Source organism: Castor canadensis, chromosome 3 (assembly GCF_047511655.1).
Source record: "Castor canadensis chromosome 3, mCasCan1.hap1v2, whole genome shotgun sequence".
Taxonomy (NCBI): domain Eukaryota; kingdom Metazoa; phylum Chordata; class Mammalia; order Rodentia; family Castoridae; genus Castor; species Castor canadensis.
This window is the reverse complement of record NC_133388.1, coordinates 160,304,738-160,320,009: the sequence shown is the minus strand read 5'-3', so window position 1 is coordinate 160,320,009 and position 15,272 is coordinate 160,304,738. Positions and strand designations below refer to the sequence as shown.

Below are 15,272 nucleotides of genomic sequence, written 5' to 3'. Positions count from 1 at the left end.
TTTCCTGATCATGTTAATATCCATTTCATTGACTACTTGAAGTTTGATTTTTCTTTTCATGAGTTTTTAATCATTTGTATTTCTACTTGTGTCTCCTGTGGCCATTTTCCTAGGGTGTCCTTGTATTTTCGTAATTTTGTTTTTGATCTATAATCAAGTTTCGCACAACTTTGTCTACTACGGTCATGCAGATATTTCCACAGTATTTCTGATTTCCACATTAAAGTTTAAAGAAATTAGAATTTAACTAGAAGTTAGAATATTCTCATTTTTAGATTCCAGGAAAGACCTTTGATAGTGTACATAATAATTCCATTTCTAAATTTTCACTAAAAAATACAATAGGAATTAATTAACTACTAAAATAAAAGTGTCATAATCCACAAAATGTTATTTTTGTTAGTTTTGGAAACTCCTCTTTCATTCATGTAGAAGTAGGGGCATACAGATCTCCTTAATGTCCAAAGTAGGGACTAGCATATATCAGATACTCAAATACTTGCTGTACAAGGTCTCTTCACAAGAAAGTTTTGATAATTTAGAGCAATTCCTTTTGATAATTTATTTACTTAACAAAAACATGTTAGAACATTTATTTGCTTAATTACCAAAAATAAACTATCTAGCAAGTTTTAGATACTGACAAAGCAATTGGCTGAAGAGGAATTAGTATGCCAAGATTTCAAAGTCAAACTCAAATTAAGGTCTATAACCAGAATTATTCAATAATCAGTATCTCCTTTATACAAGAGAAAACTCTTACTTCATTACTGCCCTCTGCCGGTGATATCATTTCCCTTTAATTTTCCCTCATGCACTAAACCTTGGCTTCAGAAAATTACTTCTGACCTGCCTCTAAATTTATACCACCTCAGCTAAAAATAGCCAGCCATCTGGAATTTAGTAAGATTGTAGGAAATAAATGGTTCTTCAATGTGAAGTGTTAGAATGTTTAGAGCACACCCTTCCAGGTCATCTGAGCCTGATTCTTTGGGACTCTGTACCCTTCACTGCCTTTGAGCAGTTTTCCAAACCAGAACACTGTAGACAACTGGTGTAATAGAAAATGATTCTTGGAATATAATGAATTCTGTCAAGTAGAAGAAGTGCTGCTGTCTTCCCTTTCTCATCATTGGAAGAAGTCAATTTGCCCATTTCCAAAATTATTTTGTTATTACTGATCTACAAATACCTCTATTTTTAAAATTCTCCTTTGATCTGGCTATAAGATCTGTCTGGGTCCCTTATAAATAATGAGTTAAGTAAAACCTTTAACACTTGTAAATTTTGTATCCACACAAGGGTCATGAATTCATCTTTATTAAAAATTAATCACTAACAGCCAGACTAAATTTTTCCTCTACAGAGCAATTTAGAAATAAAAGGATGAAGAATTAAAGACAATAAGACTATGCCCAACTAACAAAAAATAATTTCTTTTGGATCATCCTTGATTCATTGAGTATCTATCATATACTACTAATAGAGATCGCTGCTCTTAGGAACTCCCAGCTTCAGGGAGAAGGAAGCCTACAAAAGTTATAATGGCTCACAGTGTGACATGAAGTACCATGGCAGTGCTTCAAAGAGAGTAAAGAAAGAGAGGGTAAAGAGGCACAAAACCCAACGTCAAAGGGAAGTGAAAATAAACAAAAACACCCTGAGTAAAATTCTCACACAACAAAGGACAACTGATTCTCATCATTTATTTTAAAAATACAACAATGGTCTATGAATGCTTCCTACATGTACTATTCTGAATGAAAGGGAGGTAAAAGCTGTCTATAAAATCAAGCTTCCTCCAGAGGGGATAGAACAACTAGGAGAATGGGCAGGTAGTGAAGGGACTTTTATCTCAGTTTTGTATGCAAGTAACTACACAACCACCTTCAACCACCAAAAGGTTTGAGACCATAAACACATAAAGCCAGGATTTGCAAAACTAAAAATTACTTGGCAGGTATATTTCACTTTCTAAGATAAAGTTTTATCAAATCACCCCCCCAAAAAAAAAAACACTGAGGTAATAATGGTACATTATATGGTATATATACTTAAATTACAAATTATAATATATTTGATATATTGTAAGAACTTTTGTAAATGCCACAATGTATCCCCACCCAGCACAACAATAAAAAAAAAAATGCTACATATTTTATAGTTCAGTTTACTTGTAGCCCATTTCCAGCATAAATATCCCCTGTATACTAGTTTACTACTTACTAATGAAACTACTACTTACTGACTTTGAATAGCAGGTTACTTTTGGTTACTTTTATTAAACAAACAGTAAAAAAAGATGCCAAAATTTTGACCTTGTGCTATAAATGTGGGAAACAACTGGCTACCCATAAGGCTCATAGGATTTCTCCCTCTGGCTTCCTTCCAGAATGCAGGACTGTTCAAAGGAACAAGTAAGTAATTTCCTGTTTCCATTGAAGCTTTTCCTGACTCCTTGCATCATGGCTTCCAGGAGGCATTTCACTTCATTTCAGAAGGAGAATTCTGGAACTAAGTAAAGTACTTGCTTCTTAACCTCAGAACTACAAACCTATAGGTTTATAAAGCTAACAAGGAAAAATTTAAAGTGGACAGAGATCAGTGGAAATGTACAGAACAGGAAGGAAAGAAAAGACTCAAAAAAAATTAAGTTTTAAATGACTAAGTAATTAATATATGTTATTATGTCAGAGTAACTAATACTTAAAATTTGTGCTATATTTTGAAATTTACAAATTTGAGGATGGAGTATTAAACTTAATTTTCATAACAATCTGCTAAAATTGTAAGAATATTTCCTTTTTACAGATAAGAAACCAACTGGTATTCAGGCAAACTTGCACAAAGTAAAACAGTTTACAATAGATAAAAACGAACCTAGAATATCACAATATAAGCTCTTTATCATTCACTTACTCATGCATTCTTCCATGGTTATCTACATGTCTATCTCCTCGATAAGTTAAAAGTTGTTTTACAGTAGAGACACTCACTGATACATATCTTCACACACAGAAAATTTACAGTACAATATTTGATGGATAAATGAATGAATAAACAATGATTACTCTAGAAAGTAAATACAATAAAATGAGAATGGGAAAAAATATTACAAGTAGTCACTAAATCTGACAACCAACTAAAACACAAAATAATTTCATGACTTGAAAAAGAAAAGGCATTTTAAATATATCTGTTTTAACATATATAGATATTTAAATATATATGTTTTACATAGATCTCCGGAAAGTCCCATAATTACTATTCTAGATAACAACTTACATTTCTTATATTTGAAAATAATGTGTTTTAAAAAATATTTATTACTTAAAATTTATCTCAAAAAATTGTAATTATAATGTACATGGCAAATACTTTACCACACCTTTGATTGTGTAGATGTACCTATATGTCTCTCCAAATGTAAAAAATTTTGTTTTTTTAAGTAATTAGAATAAAAACTTTTGTGGACAGATGCAATGTTCTCAATATGCTGTATTTGTTCAATTACCATAATCTTTTAGAAACTGTTCATATTATGCTTAAATTCACTTTGTTCATATATTTCCACAACTACTTCATATGGTAAAGAGATCAGTAAACTTACTTTTATGCGTAACATCTTTAACGTTTGCTCCCCTTTCTGTGCTTGTTATTAAATGTAACATTTTGAAATCCCAAAGTTCTGAGAAAAACATAAATCCTTGTCTCACAGCTGCTGTTTGACTCTGGAAGCACATGCATTTTCTTTTTAAGCATCTACCATCAAAACTCCCGAGGGCTTGGACTGGAGAACACCTGCATCTCTTCATTTAGTTCCAATAGCAGAGTTCAAACACAAAATTTACAAAAAATAGACGCTCTATTCAGCTGTAGTTACATCTTGCCTCTAATTCCCGTGGACAAAAATGCTAGGAGCATGAAATCATTCAGGCAAGCTCTGTCATCAAGAGGATAAGATTTTTTGCACCAGAAGCCCAGTGGGAACATGATAGAAAACTGGCAACGATTACAGATAAAGTACAGAGTAAAGTCCTCAGGGAGCAGAGAGGAAATGTAGTAAGATAGATGGGTATAATTTTTACACATTTATGCCCAAACCACAAATGTAAATTGTCTTTAATTGCTACAATCTATAAGCATTCTTATTTATGTGTTCTGTCAAAAATGCTAAAAACAACTTCAAGGCAACTCACTTAATTCTACATTATGAGAACTTCTGTAAAAGAAAGACATTCTCTATAAATTGAAAAATATAATATAAAACACTGTCCCATTTTAAATCTCTTTAGCAATTCATATTCTCACCAACCAACTTTCAATGATGTATATTTTCTGGTATGTTTTTATTAAGAAAGAGATCTACTCCTCAACTTAAGCGAATTTCCAGAGTCTAGAATTGTAATTGAATTCTAATTTTGTTTAATGATGGCCAAAAGTTCCCCATATTTGACACATATATTTTATTAAAATATAAAACTATCTTAACTGATGAAAATCTAACGAAGTTAAAAACTTCATATTTGTTTATGAAACTAATTACTCTGAAGAATAAGATTGGCTTAGGTGGAATTATATTTAAAGAATATTTTAAAAGGAACACTTGTTTTGCATTATTTAAGAGTAGCATCATAATCACCTAACTTTATTTTTCTAATATTAGAAAGAAAACATTGTTTTCCATTTACATATTAAAAGAAAAAAAACAGCACTGACTGTGGTAATCTGTGACTATAATTCTAGAACTTGGGAGGCCATAGTGCAAGAATCTGTCTCCCCTGCTCCCTCAAAAATGCAAGTCTCTTAACTTGCACAAGTAACTAAAGCTATCCAGATACTTTAAAAGGTACCTTCTTTATTAATGGGGAACCAAAATAAACTAGGTAAAATTCCATAAGACTAAGTACAAAGATCTCCATATAGGTTCATTAACTAGCAAAAACATAAAATATGGTAAATTGTCTTCAGAGTAGTTCATGTGAAAAAGAGAAATCATTTCAAGTAGCATACAAGCTAAAAGCAAATAGCAGCTCAAATTAAGTCCACCATCTCAATCTAAGAAGTGTACGTGCTAGAATTTGTGTTATATAGAATACTATGCTAAATTTTGGAGTACCATTTTAAAAGAGACATTTTCAAACATGCAGGAGAAATAATCAGTATGACAATGAATCTGAATCATATAGGAAATGACTAAAGTAAATTTATAATGTTTACACTGAGTGAGTCAGTTAAAGCTTTTCTAAAAAGTTGTGGAACACCAACTTTATCCAGGAGAGCAAGGAGGAATAGAGTCAGTGCGGAAATTTTCAGCATTAAGAGGAAAATAATGCCATTAATTTAAGTAATGAATAATGGAGTATGAAACAGGGAGGAAAAAGCACACTTAGTTTATTTTTCAATGTGTTAAGAAACATTAAAATATCCTTAGGAAAATGGTGAGAGTTGCTCAAGATTGGAGTCTGAATTTCAAAAAATAAAAAACAGATATGAACTTATAGTTGGTTGGTAGAAATAGAATTGCTGATTAGATGCTCTGAAAAGAAAGAGGAGCAATAATGTGATCTTAGAAGTAACCTTCACTAAAGGGACAAAATGAGAAACATATTTGAGAAGGGGAACAAAGAAAGGAGAACTAAGAATAACAAGAAAGGAGAACACTCTTATGGTATCAAGAAATATCAAGGATTTTATAGTATCAAGGATTTTACCCAATCACAGTTTCATGAATGCTACAGAAGACAAAACTCCTTAGTCAGAGACTAAGGACTTACCATAGCACAGGAAGCAACATGAGTGTCAAGATTTTTATCAAATCACTTTGCTTCCAAGTTCTGTAAACCTGATGACATACAGACACGTCCAAATGGTTATCAACACATGCAGAGAATTACATATATATGAATACTGACTTGAAGAACCAAAAATTTTATAATGGGCAGTAAGCATGCATTCCTTCTGCCCCAGAGTAAGACCTGTATCTTATCTCCCAAGGCTGTTCACTACACAAACATCTTTGAAAAGGTAGTCCAATGCAAAAAAGTCAGTGTCTTCACCTGTGAGATTTGTAAACAACATGAAAGATCTATAGAGATTTCTGTCTTAACCACAGATGCCAAGAGAGACTAAGATTTTACCAGAAAGAGGATGATTGTATCAGTAAATACTAAAAACTAAAAAAATTGGAGAAAGAGGCTAAGTGAGGTAAGTCTTTTCAGGAATATTTTAGGCTAACATATTATTCACGTCACTTACAAAGCCAGACCAAAATAGTGAATTATTGTCCAATGAACAAAGATTAATCTAGTAACTACAACTATTTAACAGAGGAAGATGTTGGCAGATGTTCTCTCCAATACTAGGTATATGCAGAAGGAAAAGAGCAGAAAGAAATATAAGGAGGAAGAAACGGAGGGAGCTAACATATTAACAACTTACCATTTATTTATCAAATGCATTCATACCCCTGACCATCTGTCATAAATGTTCATTCAGGGCTGGCAGAGTGGCTTAAGTGGTAAGAGTGCCTGCCTAGCAAGTGTGAGGACCTGAGTTCAAACCCCAGAGCCACCGAAAAAAATCTAAACAAATGTTCATTTGTTTACTGGTAATTCATTCAACAAATGATCTCAAGCATTCCTTATGTGTCAGGCAACTGAATATAAAATAATAAGCAACCAGTGACTAACTCTGGAAATCACAGTCAAGTGATGAAGACTATATAAATACACACTGTCGTAAGAGCTAAGAAAGAAAAGTATAGTGGACTATAAAAAGTGTTAACGCGGCTACTTAACCAAATTAAGTGCAAAGGGAGACAGGAGGAGTTTCAGGGAAAGCTTCTTGGAAGAGTCAGAAGTCGAGCAGAAATTTTAAGACTACCTAGGATTAAATAAGTATAGAAAGAGCAAGTATAGATGTAAGAATCCCAGGAAGAAAAAAAACAACTCCATATATAAAAGCAAAAAAAAGAAACTGAAAAAATACCAGTATATCTGGAGCAAGGAGGAAAAGGAGATAAGTAAATGGTCTCCTAACACTGACATAGAAAGGGAAATGATAGCCTCAAGTTCTTTTAATTTTAAGTTGATAGCATGTCATAATTATTTTATATTCCTGAACAAGAGTCTAAAATTAGTTTATACATTAAAACCATGAGTAAAAAGGAACTTCATGGCAAGTAGAACATACTATAAATCATGGGCAAAATACAGCATATAAAGAAGAAACAAAGTCTCTATGTAAAAGGAAATAAAACTGTTTAAAATCCATTTGAAAATACTATATATATAAATTATAGTAAACAAGTGATTCTATCTATGAAAGAGCCTGAGAAGCATCTATTTCTCCTTTTGACGCCTAACATCTATACAAATGTAAGAAATGTCATGCCATTAAACAATACCCCTGTCAGTAAGCATGAAGACAGAATGTGGATCGGCACACTAAATTCCCACAAAATCCCACATCTCCTTCACTGCAATCACAATCAGTCAAGTATAGAATGCAATTGGGGGCGGGGAGTGGATTGGGGGAGAGACAGAAAAGTGCAAAACAAGTTCCTAAGACTTCAAAGACAAAGCAAGGTTGTGAGATCATGAAATGTGGCTCTTTTGACAGTGCTTAACATAAAGTAAAAGAGAAGTTCTCCAAAGTTAAGAACTTTGAAGGCTATGGGATGCAATGTTTAGTAAGGTGGATACTAAGGTTGAAGAACAAAATGGTAAGCAGCCTAGGATATGGGGAAATGGTGTAGTCTGAAACTCCAGGATTAGTTTCAGAGTCTGACTTGGGAGGCATGTGGATAAGTCATTTGACTTTTAAGTCTCTATTTCTTCCACTGCAAAACACAAATACTTGCTGTGCCTAAAAGAGTTTTGTAAACAAATTAATTTACATGAAAGTTATTCTCAAATTGTACGATCATTTTTTACAATGAGTTTTACTAATATCATGAATATTCATTTCAATCATATTAATTCCTAATTCCTATTACTAAAGCAGTCCTTTCCCTCACAACCTGATATTCACAGGCAGGGATTCTGGTGGTCCAGCTCCTCTCAAAACTCACTTCTTAAATTCTATATAACATCCCAAACATTTAATGGCCCCTAGTTCTAATCCGCTCTCCTTCAATTTGGGGGCATATACACACTGACAGCTGTCTTTCACACATCATGCCATGATCCTCAAAAGTCCGTTAGCATATCATCATTCAAATTCTATAAGCCTATGGGAAAAGATCACTAACAGTTTCACCTAGACATCTGTTTCTGAAAAACCCAGCAGGGATAACTTGTGCTTCTCTTTAATTTTTCATCTAGAAGGGGTAAACTTCCAGCATCTTTCTTTAAAATAAAAAAATAGGAAAGACTTCTGCTTTGTCTCATTTCCATTTATATGCTCAAGCCTCAAAAGTCAAAGACTTCACTTACTTATTCATTCATTCATTAAATATTTACTGCTAGTCAGTTATCTGCCAAATATTATTCTAGACACTGAGAATACAGCAGAGAACAAAAAAAGAAAACAAACTTCCAGCCCAAATGAAGAATAAAATTCAGCTCACATCTGTAATTCTAGCTACTTGGGAGGCAGAGATCAGAAGGTACAAGGTTCATTCCCTCTAAAATCAGGAACCAGACAAGGATGCCCACTATCTCCATTCCTATTCAACATAGTACAGGAATTCCTAGCCAGAGCAATTAGGCAAGAAGAAGGAATAAAAGGAATACAAACAGGTAAAAAAAAGTGTCAAAATATCCCTATTTGCAGATGACATGATCCTATACCTTAAAGACCCAAAAAACTCTACTCAGAAGCTTCTAGACATCATCAATAGCTATAGCAAGGTAGCAGGACATAAAATCAACATAGAAAAATCATTAGCATTTCTATACACTAACAATGAGCAAACTGAAAAAGAAAGTATGAAAATAATTCCATTTACAACAGCCTCAAAAAAAATCAAATACCTAGGTGTAAACTAACAAAAGAAGTAAAAGACCTCCACAAGGAAAACTATACACTTCTGAAGAAAGAGATTGAGGAACACTATAGAAAGTAGAGAGATCTCCCATGCTCATGGATTGGTAGACTCAACATAGTAAAAATGTCAATACTCCCAAAAGTAACCTACATGTTTAATGCAATTCCCACCAAAATTCCAATGACATTCATTAAAGAGATTGAAAAATCTACCATTAAATTTATATGGAAACACAAGAGGCCACGAATAGCCAAGGCAATACTCAGTCAAAAGAACAATGCTGGAGGTATCACGATACCTGACTTCAAACTATATTACAAAGCAATAACAATAAAAACTGCATGGTACTGGCACAAAAACAGACATGAAGACCAGTGGAAGAGAATAGAGAACCCAGATATGAAGCCACACAACTATAACCAACTTGTCTTTGACAAGGAGCTAAACATATACGATAGAGAAATAGCAGCCTCTTCAACAAAATCTGCTGGGAAAACTGGTTAGCAGTCTGCAAAAAACTGAAACTAGATCCATGTATATCACCCTATACCAATATTACCTCAAAATGGATCAAGGATCTTAATATCAGACCACAAACTCTAAAGTTGATACAGGAAAGAGTAGGAAATACTCTGGAGTTAGTAGGTATAGGTAAGAACTTTCTCAATGAAACCCCAGCAGCACAGCAACTAAGAGATAGCATAGATAAATGGAACCTCATAAAGCAAAAGAAGCTTCTGTTCATGAAAAGAAATGGTCTCTAAACTGAAGAGAACACCCACAGAGTGGGAGAAAATATTTGCCAACTATACATCAGACAAAGGACTGATAACCAGAATATATAGGGAACTTAAAAAACTAAATTCTCCCAAAAGGAATGAACCAATAAAGAAATGGGCAAGTGAACTAAACAGAACTTTCTCAAAAGAAGAAATTCAAATGGCCAAAAAAGACATGAAAAAAAGCTCAGCATCTCTAGCAATAAAGGAAATGCAAATTAAAACCACACTAAGATTCCACCTCACACCTGTTAGAATAGCCATCATTAGGAACACCACCACCAATAGGTGTTGGCGAGGATGCGGGGGAAAAAGGAACCCTCTTACACTGTTGGTGGGAATGTAAACTAGTACAACCACTCTGGAAAAAAATTTGGAGGCTACTTAAAAAGCTAGACATTGATCTGCCATTTGATCCAGCAATACCACTCTTGGGAATATACCCAAAAGACTGTGACACAGGTTACTCCAGAGGCACCTGCACACCCATGTTTATTGCAGCACTATTCACAATAGCCAAGTTATGGAAACAGCCAAGATGCCCCACCACCGACGAATGGATTAAGAAAATGTGGTATCTATACACAATGGAATTTTATGCAGCCATGAAGAAGAACGAAATGTTATCATTCGCTGGTAAATGGATGGAATTGGAGAACATCATTCTGAGTGAGGTTAGCCTGGCCCAAAAGACCAAAAATCGTATGTTCTCCCTCATATGTGGACATTAGATCAAAGGCAAACACAACAATGGGATTGGACTTTGAGCACACGATAAAAGCGAGAGCACACAGGGGAGGTGTGAGGATAGGTAAGACACCTAAAAAATTAGCTAGCATTTGTTGCCCTTAACACAGAGAAACTAAAGCAGATACCTTAAAAGCAACTGAGGCCAATAGGAAAAGGAGACCAGGAACTAGAGAAGAGGTTAGATCAAGAAGAATTAACCTAGAAGGTAACACACACACACAGGAAATTAATGTGAGTCAACTCCTTGTATAGCTATCCTTATCTCAACTAGCAAAAACCCTTGTTCCTTCCTATTATTGCTTATACTCTGTCTACAACAAAATTAGAAATAAGGGCAAAATAGTTTCTGCTGGGTATTGAGGGGGTGGGGGGAGAGGGAGGGGGCAGAGTGGGTGGTAAGGGAGAGGGGTGGGGGCAGGGGGGAGCAATGACCCAAGCCTTGTATGCACATATGTATAATAAAAAAAAAAGAAGGTAAAAGGTTCAAAGCCAGTCCAGGCAAATTGTTTGTGATACCCTATCTTGAAAATACCCAACACAAAAAAGGGCGCAAGTGGTAGAGCACCTACAAGCATGAAGTCCCAATGCATGAAGTCAGTACTGCCAAAAATTAATTAATTAATTAATTAAAATTAATACAGCAATGAAAGAATACACCAAGACAAATCAATAATGTGTAGTATGGCAGACTATAGTAAGTACTAAAAACACCTAAAGACTAAAGAAGAGCAGTGAATGAGAAATATGTGTCCACTGTGTGTGTGTGTATGTATATGTATGTGTGTATGTATATATATATGTATATATATATATGAGCATAACCACCTATAAAAGAGCAAAGTAAAAACCAATTAGGTCCAGTGGCCAGGACAGTACTTGCTAAGAAAGTGGAATTTCAGTAAAGGATCTCAAAAAACTGTTAATAAATTGCTTCCTTTTTCAATTAAGATTTATTGATTTGTTTATATCAGTCATATTTATACACAGATACACACAGTCAATTTAAATCTTCTTATATGATCATAAGATTAATCAAAAATATGTTTAAATGGCTTTAAAAAGTAACTTATGCGCTCTCTAAACCATATCACAAATACATAAACTACAAACGTGGGGGATGGTTCCAAGGTGGGTGGATAATTTAAATGTTAAAATGTCCTAAACAATGTATGTGAAAACAACTGAAGTAAAAACACATTACATTGTAAGACTTAAATGTACCCAAAGGAGTATTTTCAAAAGAACATGATTACATTAAATTTTACACACAAATCCATAAACATAACACTAATGTTGAAGATTAGGTGAATTTCCTTAACAGCATGAAAAACTATAAAACTTTACCCTATAAATATCTTAGTCACAGATAATCTTTCTTACATCATCTTACTTTTAGAAATACATACAAAGTTACCCTAGAAATACATTTTAATTATAAATTGTGATATGAATTGTTTACAGAAAGATTACATGATTATTTAAACATGTTTTCACTCTTCAATTTATTCCCATTGTATTTATGGCAAAACAAAAAACCAGAAGTCCCTATTCAACTCAAGAATATGTGGCAGATTCAAATAAGATTAATCCCTTCTTAGGTATCAAAACTGGAACTGGATGGTCTAGGGATTGTGATAAAACCTTAATAATTTAATGATCTGAAAACAAATCTACCAAACCTACTATATGGATAATTATATAAAAGAGATTACTAAATAGTATAGTTAAAGAACATGATTGGGGCTGGGGGCCCAAGTGGCAGAGCATTTCCCTAAGGACCATGATTAAATAGGCATTAACAAAGGTATTTATTTAACCATCAATCAGTCCCTAAAATAAAGGTATGTAAAAAGTAAAGGCCAAATCTGTCCCACTTTCTGTTTTTGCAAATAAAATTTCATTGGAACATAGTCACATCCACTCACTTATGTATTCTCAGTGGATATTTTTGTGCTAAAAGAACAAAAGAGTTGAGACAAGACTCCATATGGTTCACAGGGCCTAAAATACTAGCTATCTGGCCCTTTATTAAAATATTTACCAATCTCTAGTTTAAAAGACCCATAAAAATCTTATCCATAGGCACAGACCTGATTTGGGTTTTGACCTCATCCTCATATTCCTTCCTTAAGATTATCTACTATTCTCATAAAAGGGAAGGCATTTTCATTTTATAAGCATATATTAATCGTACAAAATGATAGGTATAGTTATGATATTTCCATACACGCATTTAATGTACCTTGATCATATTCACCCCTTCTATTATTCTTTATTACCCTCTCTCCCCTCTTTTCCCTTTCAATATCCCTAATACTATCCCTTTTACTTCCATGTACTTTTTTGTCCCGGTAAATTCCATGTATGAGAGAAAACATGCAATACTTGTCTTTGTGAGACCAGCTTACTTCACGTAACATGATGAGCTCCAGGTTCCGTCCATATTCCACAAATAACATAATTTTGTACTTTTTTTGGTTGAATAAAATTCTATTGTGTAGATACACAACATTCCTTATGCATTCATCTACTGACAGGCACCCAGACTGACTCAATAACTTGGCTACTGTGAATAGTGACACAATAAACATGGGTATGCGGGTATCTCTATAGCAAACTTTGATTCCTTCAGGTATATACTCAGGAGTAGTGATATGGCTGGATTAAATGGTAGTTAAACTTGCAATCCTCCTGCCTCAACCTTGTAAGTGCTGGATTTACAGGCATGAACCACCATACTCAATAGGTGGATTCTATTTTTAATATTTTTGACACATCTCCATACTAATTTTGATAGTGGCTGGATGAATTAGCATTACTACCAACAGTGGGAAAGATTCTTTTACCTGTGTCCTCACCAACATTTCTTGGTTTTTGTTCTCTTGATGAAAGCCATTCTGACTAAGGTGAAACAGAGATACAACACAGTTTTGCATTTCCCTCACAGCTAAAGATGCTGAACACTTTTTCATGCATTTTTTTGGCCATTTACACTTCTTTATTTGAAAAGTGATTGTTCAGGTCATATACTCACTTACTGATTGGCTCATTTGCTCTTGCAGTGTTTAACATTTTGACTTCTTTACATATTCTATACTATTAATTCACCGTTGGATGAATAGCTGACAAAGATGTTCTCCCATTTTATAGGCTGTCTCTTCACTCTGATGATCATTTCTTTTGCTATGCAGGAAGGTTTTAATTTAATCCAATTTCATTTGTCAATTATTCCTATTATTTCCAGAGTATTTGAAGTCCTATTTAGAAAGTCACTGTTTATGTCTAGATCTTGAAATGTTTTCCTCTAGTAGCTTCAAAGTTTCAGGTCTTTCATTAAGGTCTTTGATCTATTTTTCAGTTGATTTTTATACAGGGTGAAAAATAAGGATCTAGTTTCAGTCTTCTACATATGGATATCCAGTTTTCCCAGCACCACCTGTTAAAAGAGGCTATCTTTTTTCCAATATGTTTTTGGCACCTTTGTCAAGATCAGATGGCTATAGCTGTGTGGGCTTATTTCTGGGTCTTCTATAATATTCCATTAGTCTACACATGTCTCTTTTTGTGCTAAGAACATCCTGTTTTTATTAATATGTAATGCCTCCTTTTTGAGGATTGTTATCATTAGAAGAACTCAGAGCGGCCTATCAAATATTAATGTCTAGGTTCTAATGTGGTTGCCATTCAGATACAAATGGCACCACAATAAAATTCAGCTTTCAAAATTTTTTTCTATTCCTGTATATGTGTACTTATGTGCTACACATATACAAAATTTTAATTAATATTTACCTCTACATAGTCTCTGCAAATTTAACTACAAATCTTTTCATTGTTTCCACATTGAATTTAGTAATGCTTAACATATTTCCTATAAGCTACAGAATTTAATAATGTTAACAGAGCTCCACTCTTATGCAGCTATTTAAAGCCACTCACTGGCCAACTCTAAAGAAATCTCTATATTGCTATCATGTTTAGCCTCATGGAACATGTTGGCTTTGCAAACCACATCCTAGTTACTTGAGCTCATGGCTGATATTGGTCTCTACCTAGCATAACTTTTATTCTCTAGTCTTCATTGATCCTTCTGATATCTCTTTTCAACATGAAAGGTATGGTTCTGCTATTATAGTGTTCTATAAAATGAAACAGATCCAAGGCAAAGTGCAAGCAGAAAAAAAAGAAAGAAAGAAATGAGATCACAACCTCTGAGCAGTTTTTTTGTTGTTGTTTGTTTTGGTTTGATTTATTTTTGTTGTTGCTGTTCCAGTTTGAAAGTCTTTTCATTTTTACAACACTACAATAGGACCACAGTCTAACTTTCATATGGCAAGCTGCAGGCCATAATTAAAAGATACTACTTCAGAAAAAGTATGTATTGCAGGATATGCTATATTTTAAAACTCAATTGGACTATACAGGTATAAATCTGGGTTCAGTGCTACGCATACAGCTAAATTCTCTCATATAAAAATCATAATTATTTATAAACACATTTCAGTGATCAAAAATAATTCATTTGAATTTGAAGAAAAGCACAATTACACAGACTATCCCAATGAATGCAAACTGGTCTTTATAAAAAAAGCTTTTTTTTTTTTTTTGGTGACACTGAGTTTTGAACTCCAGGATTCACTCTTGCTAAGCAAGGCCCACTTACCACCTGAGTCACTCCACAGCACTTCCTTGTGATGGGTTTTATTCAAGATAGGGTTTAGTGAACTATTTGCCCAGGGTTGACTTTGAAC

General features: G+C 33.9%; 1 protein-coding gene across 14 annotated transcripts in view; it reads right to left on the bottom strand.

Moving 5' to 3' along the window:
- Vps13b (vacuolar protein sorting 13 homolog B) overlaps positions 1 to 15,272 on the bottom strand; it is a 699,658-nt gene that overhangs the window by 495,843 nt on the left and 188,543 nt on the right. The window contains exon 20 of one of the 14 annotated variants that reach the window (XM_074068919.1): positions 10,698 to 10,719. The exons of the other annotated variants lie outside the window; for them this stretch is intronic. Coding sequence (XP_073925020.1) covers positions 10,715 to 10,719 — 5 coding nt within the window. The 3' untranslated portion in view covers positions 10,698 to 10,714. Of the gene's footprint in view, positions 1 to 10,697; positions 10,720 to 15,272 lie in introns of those variants that run through there. 14 annotated transcript variants of the gene reach the window in all.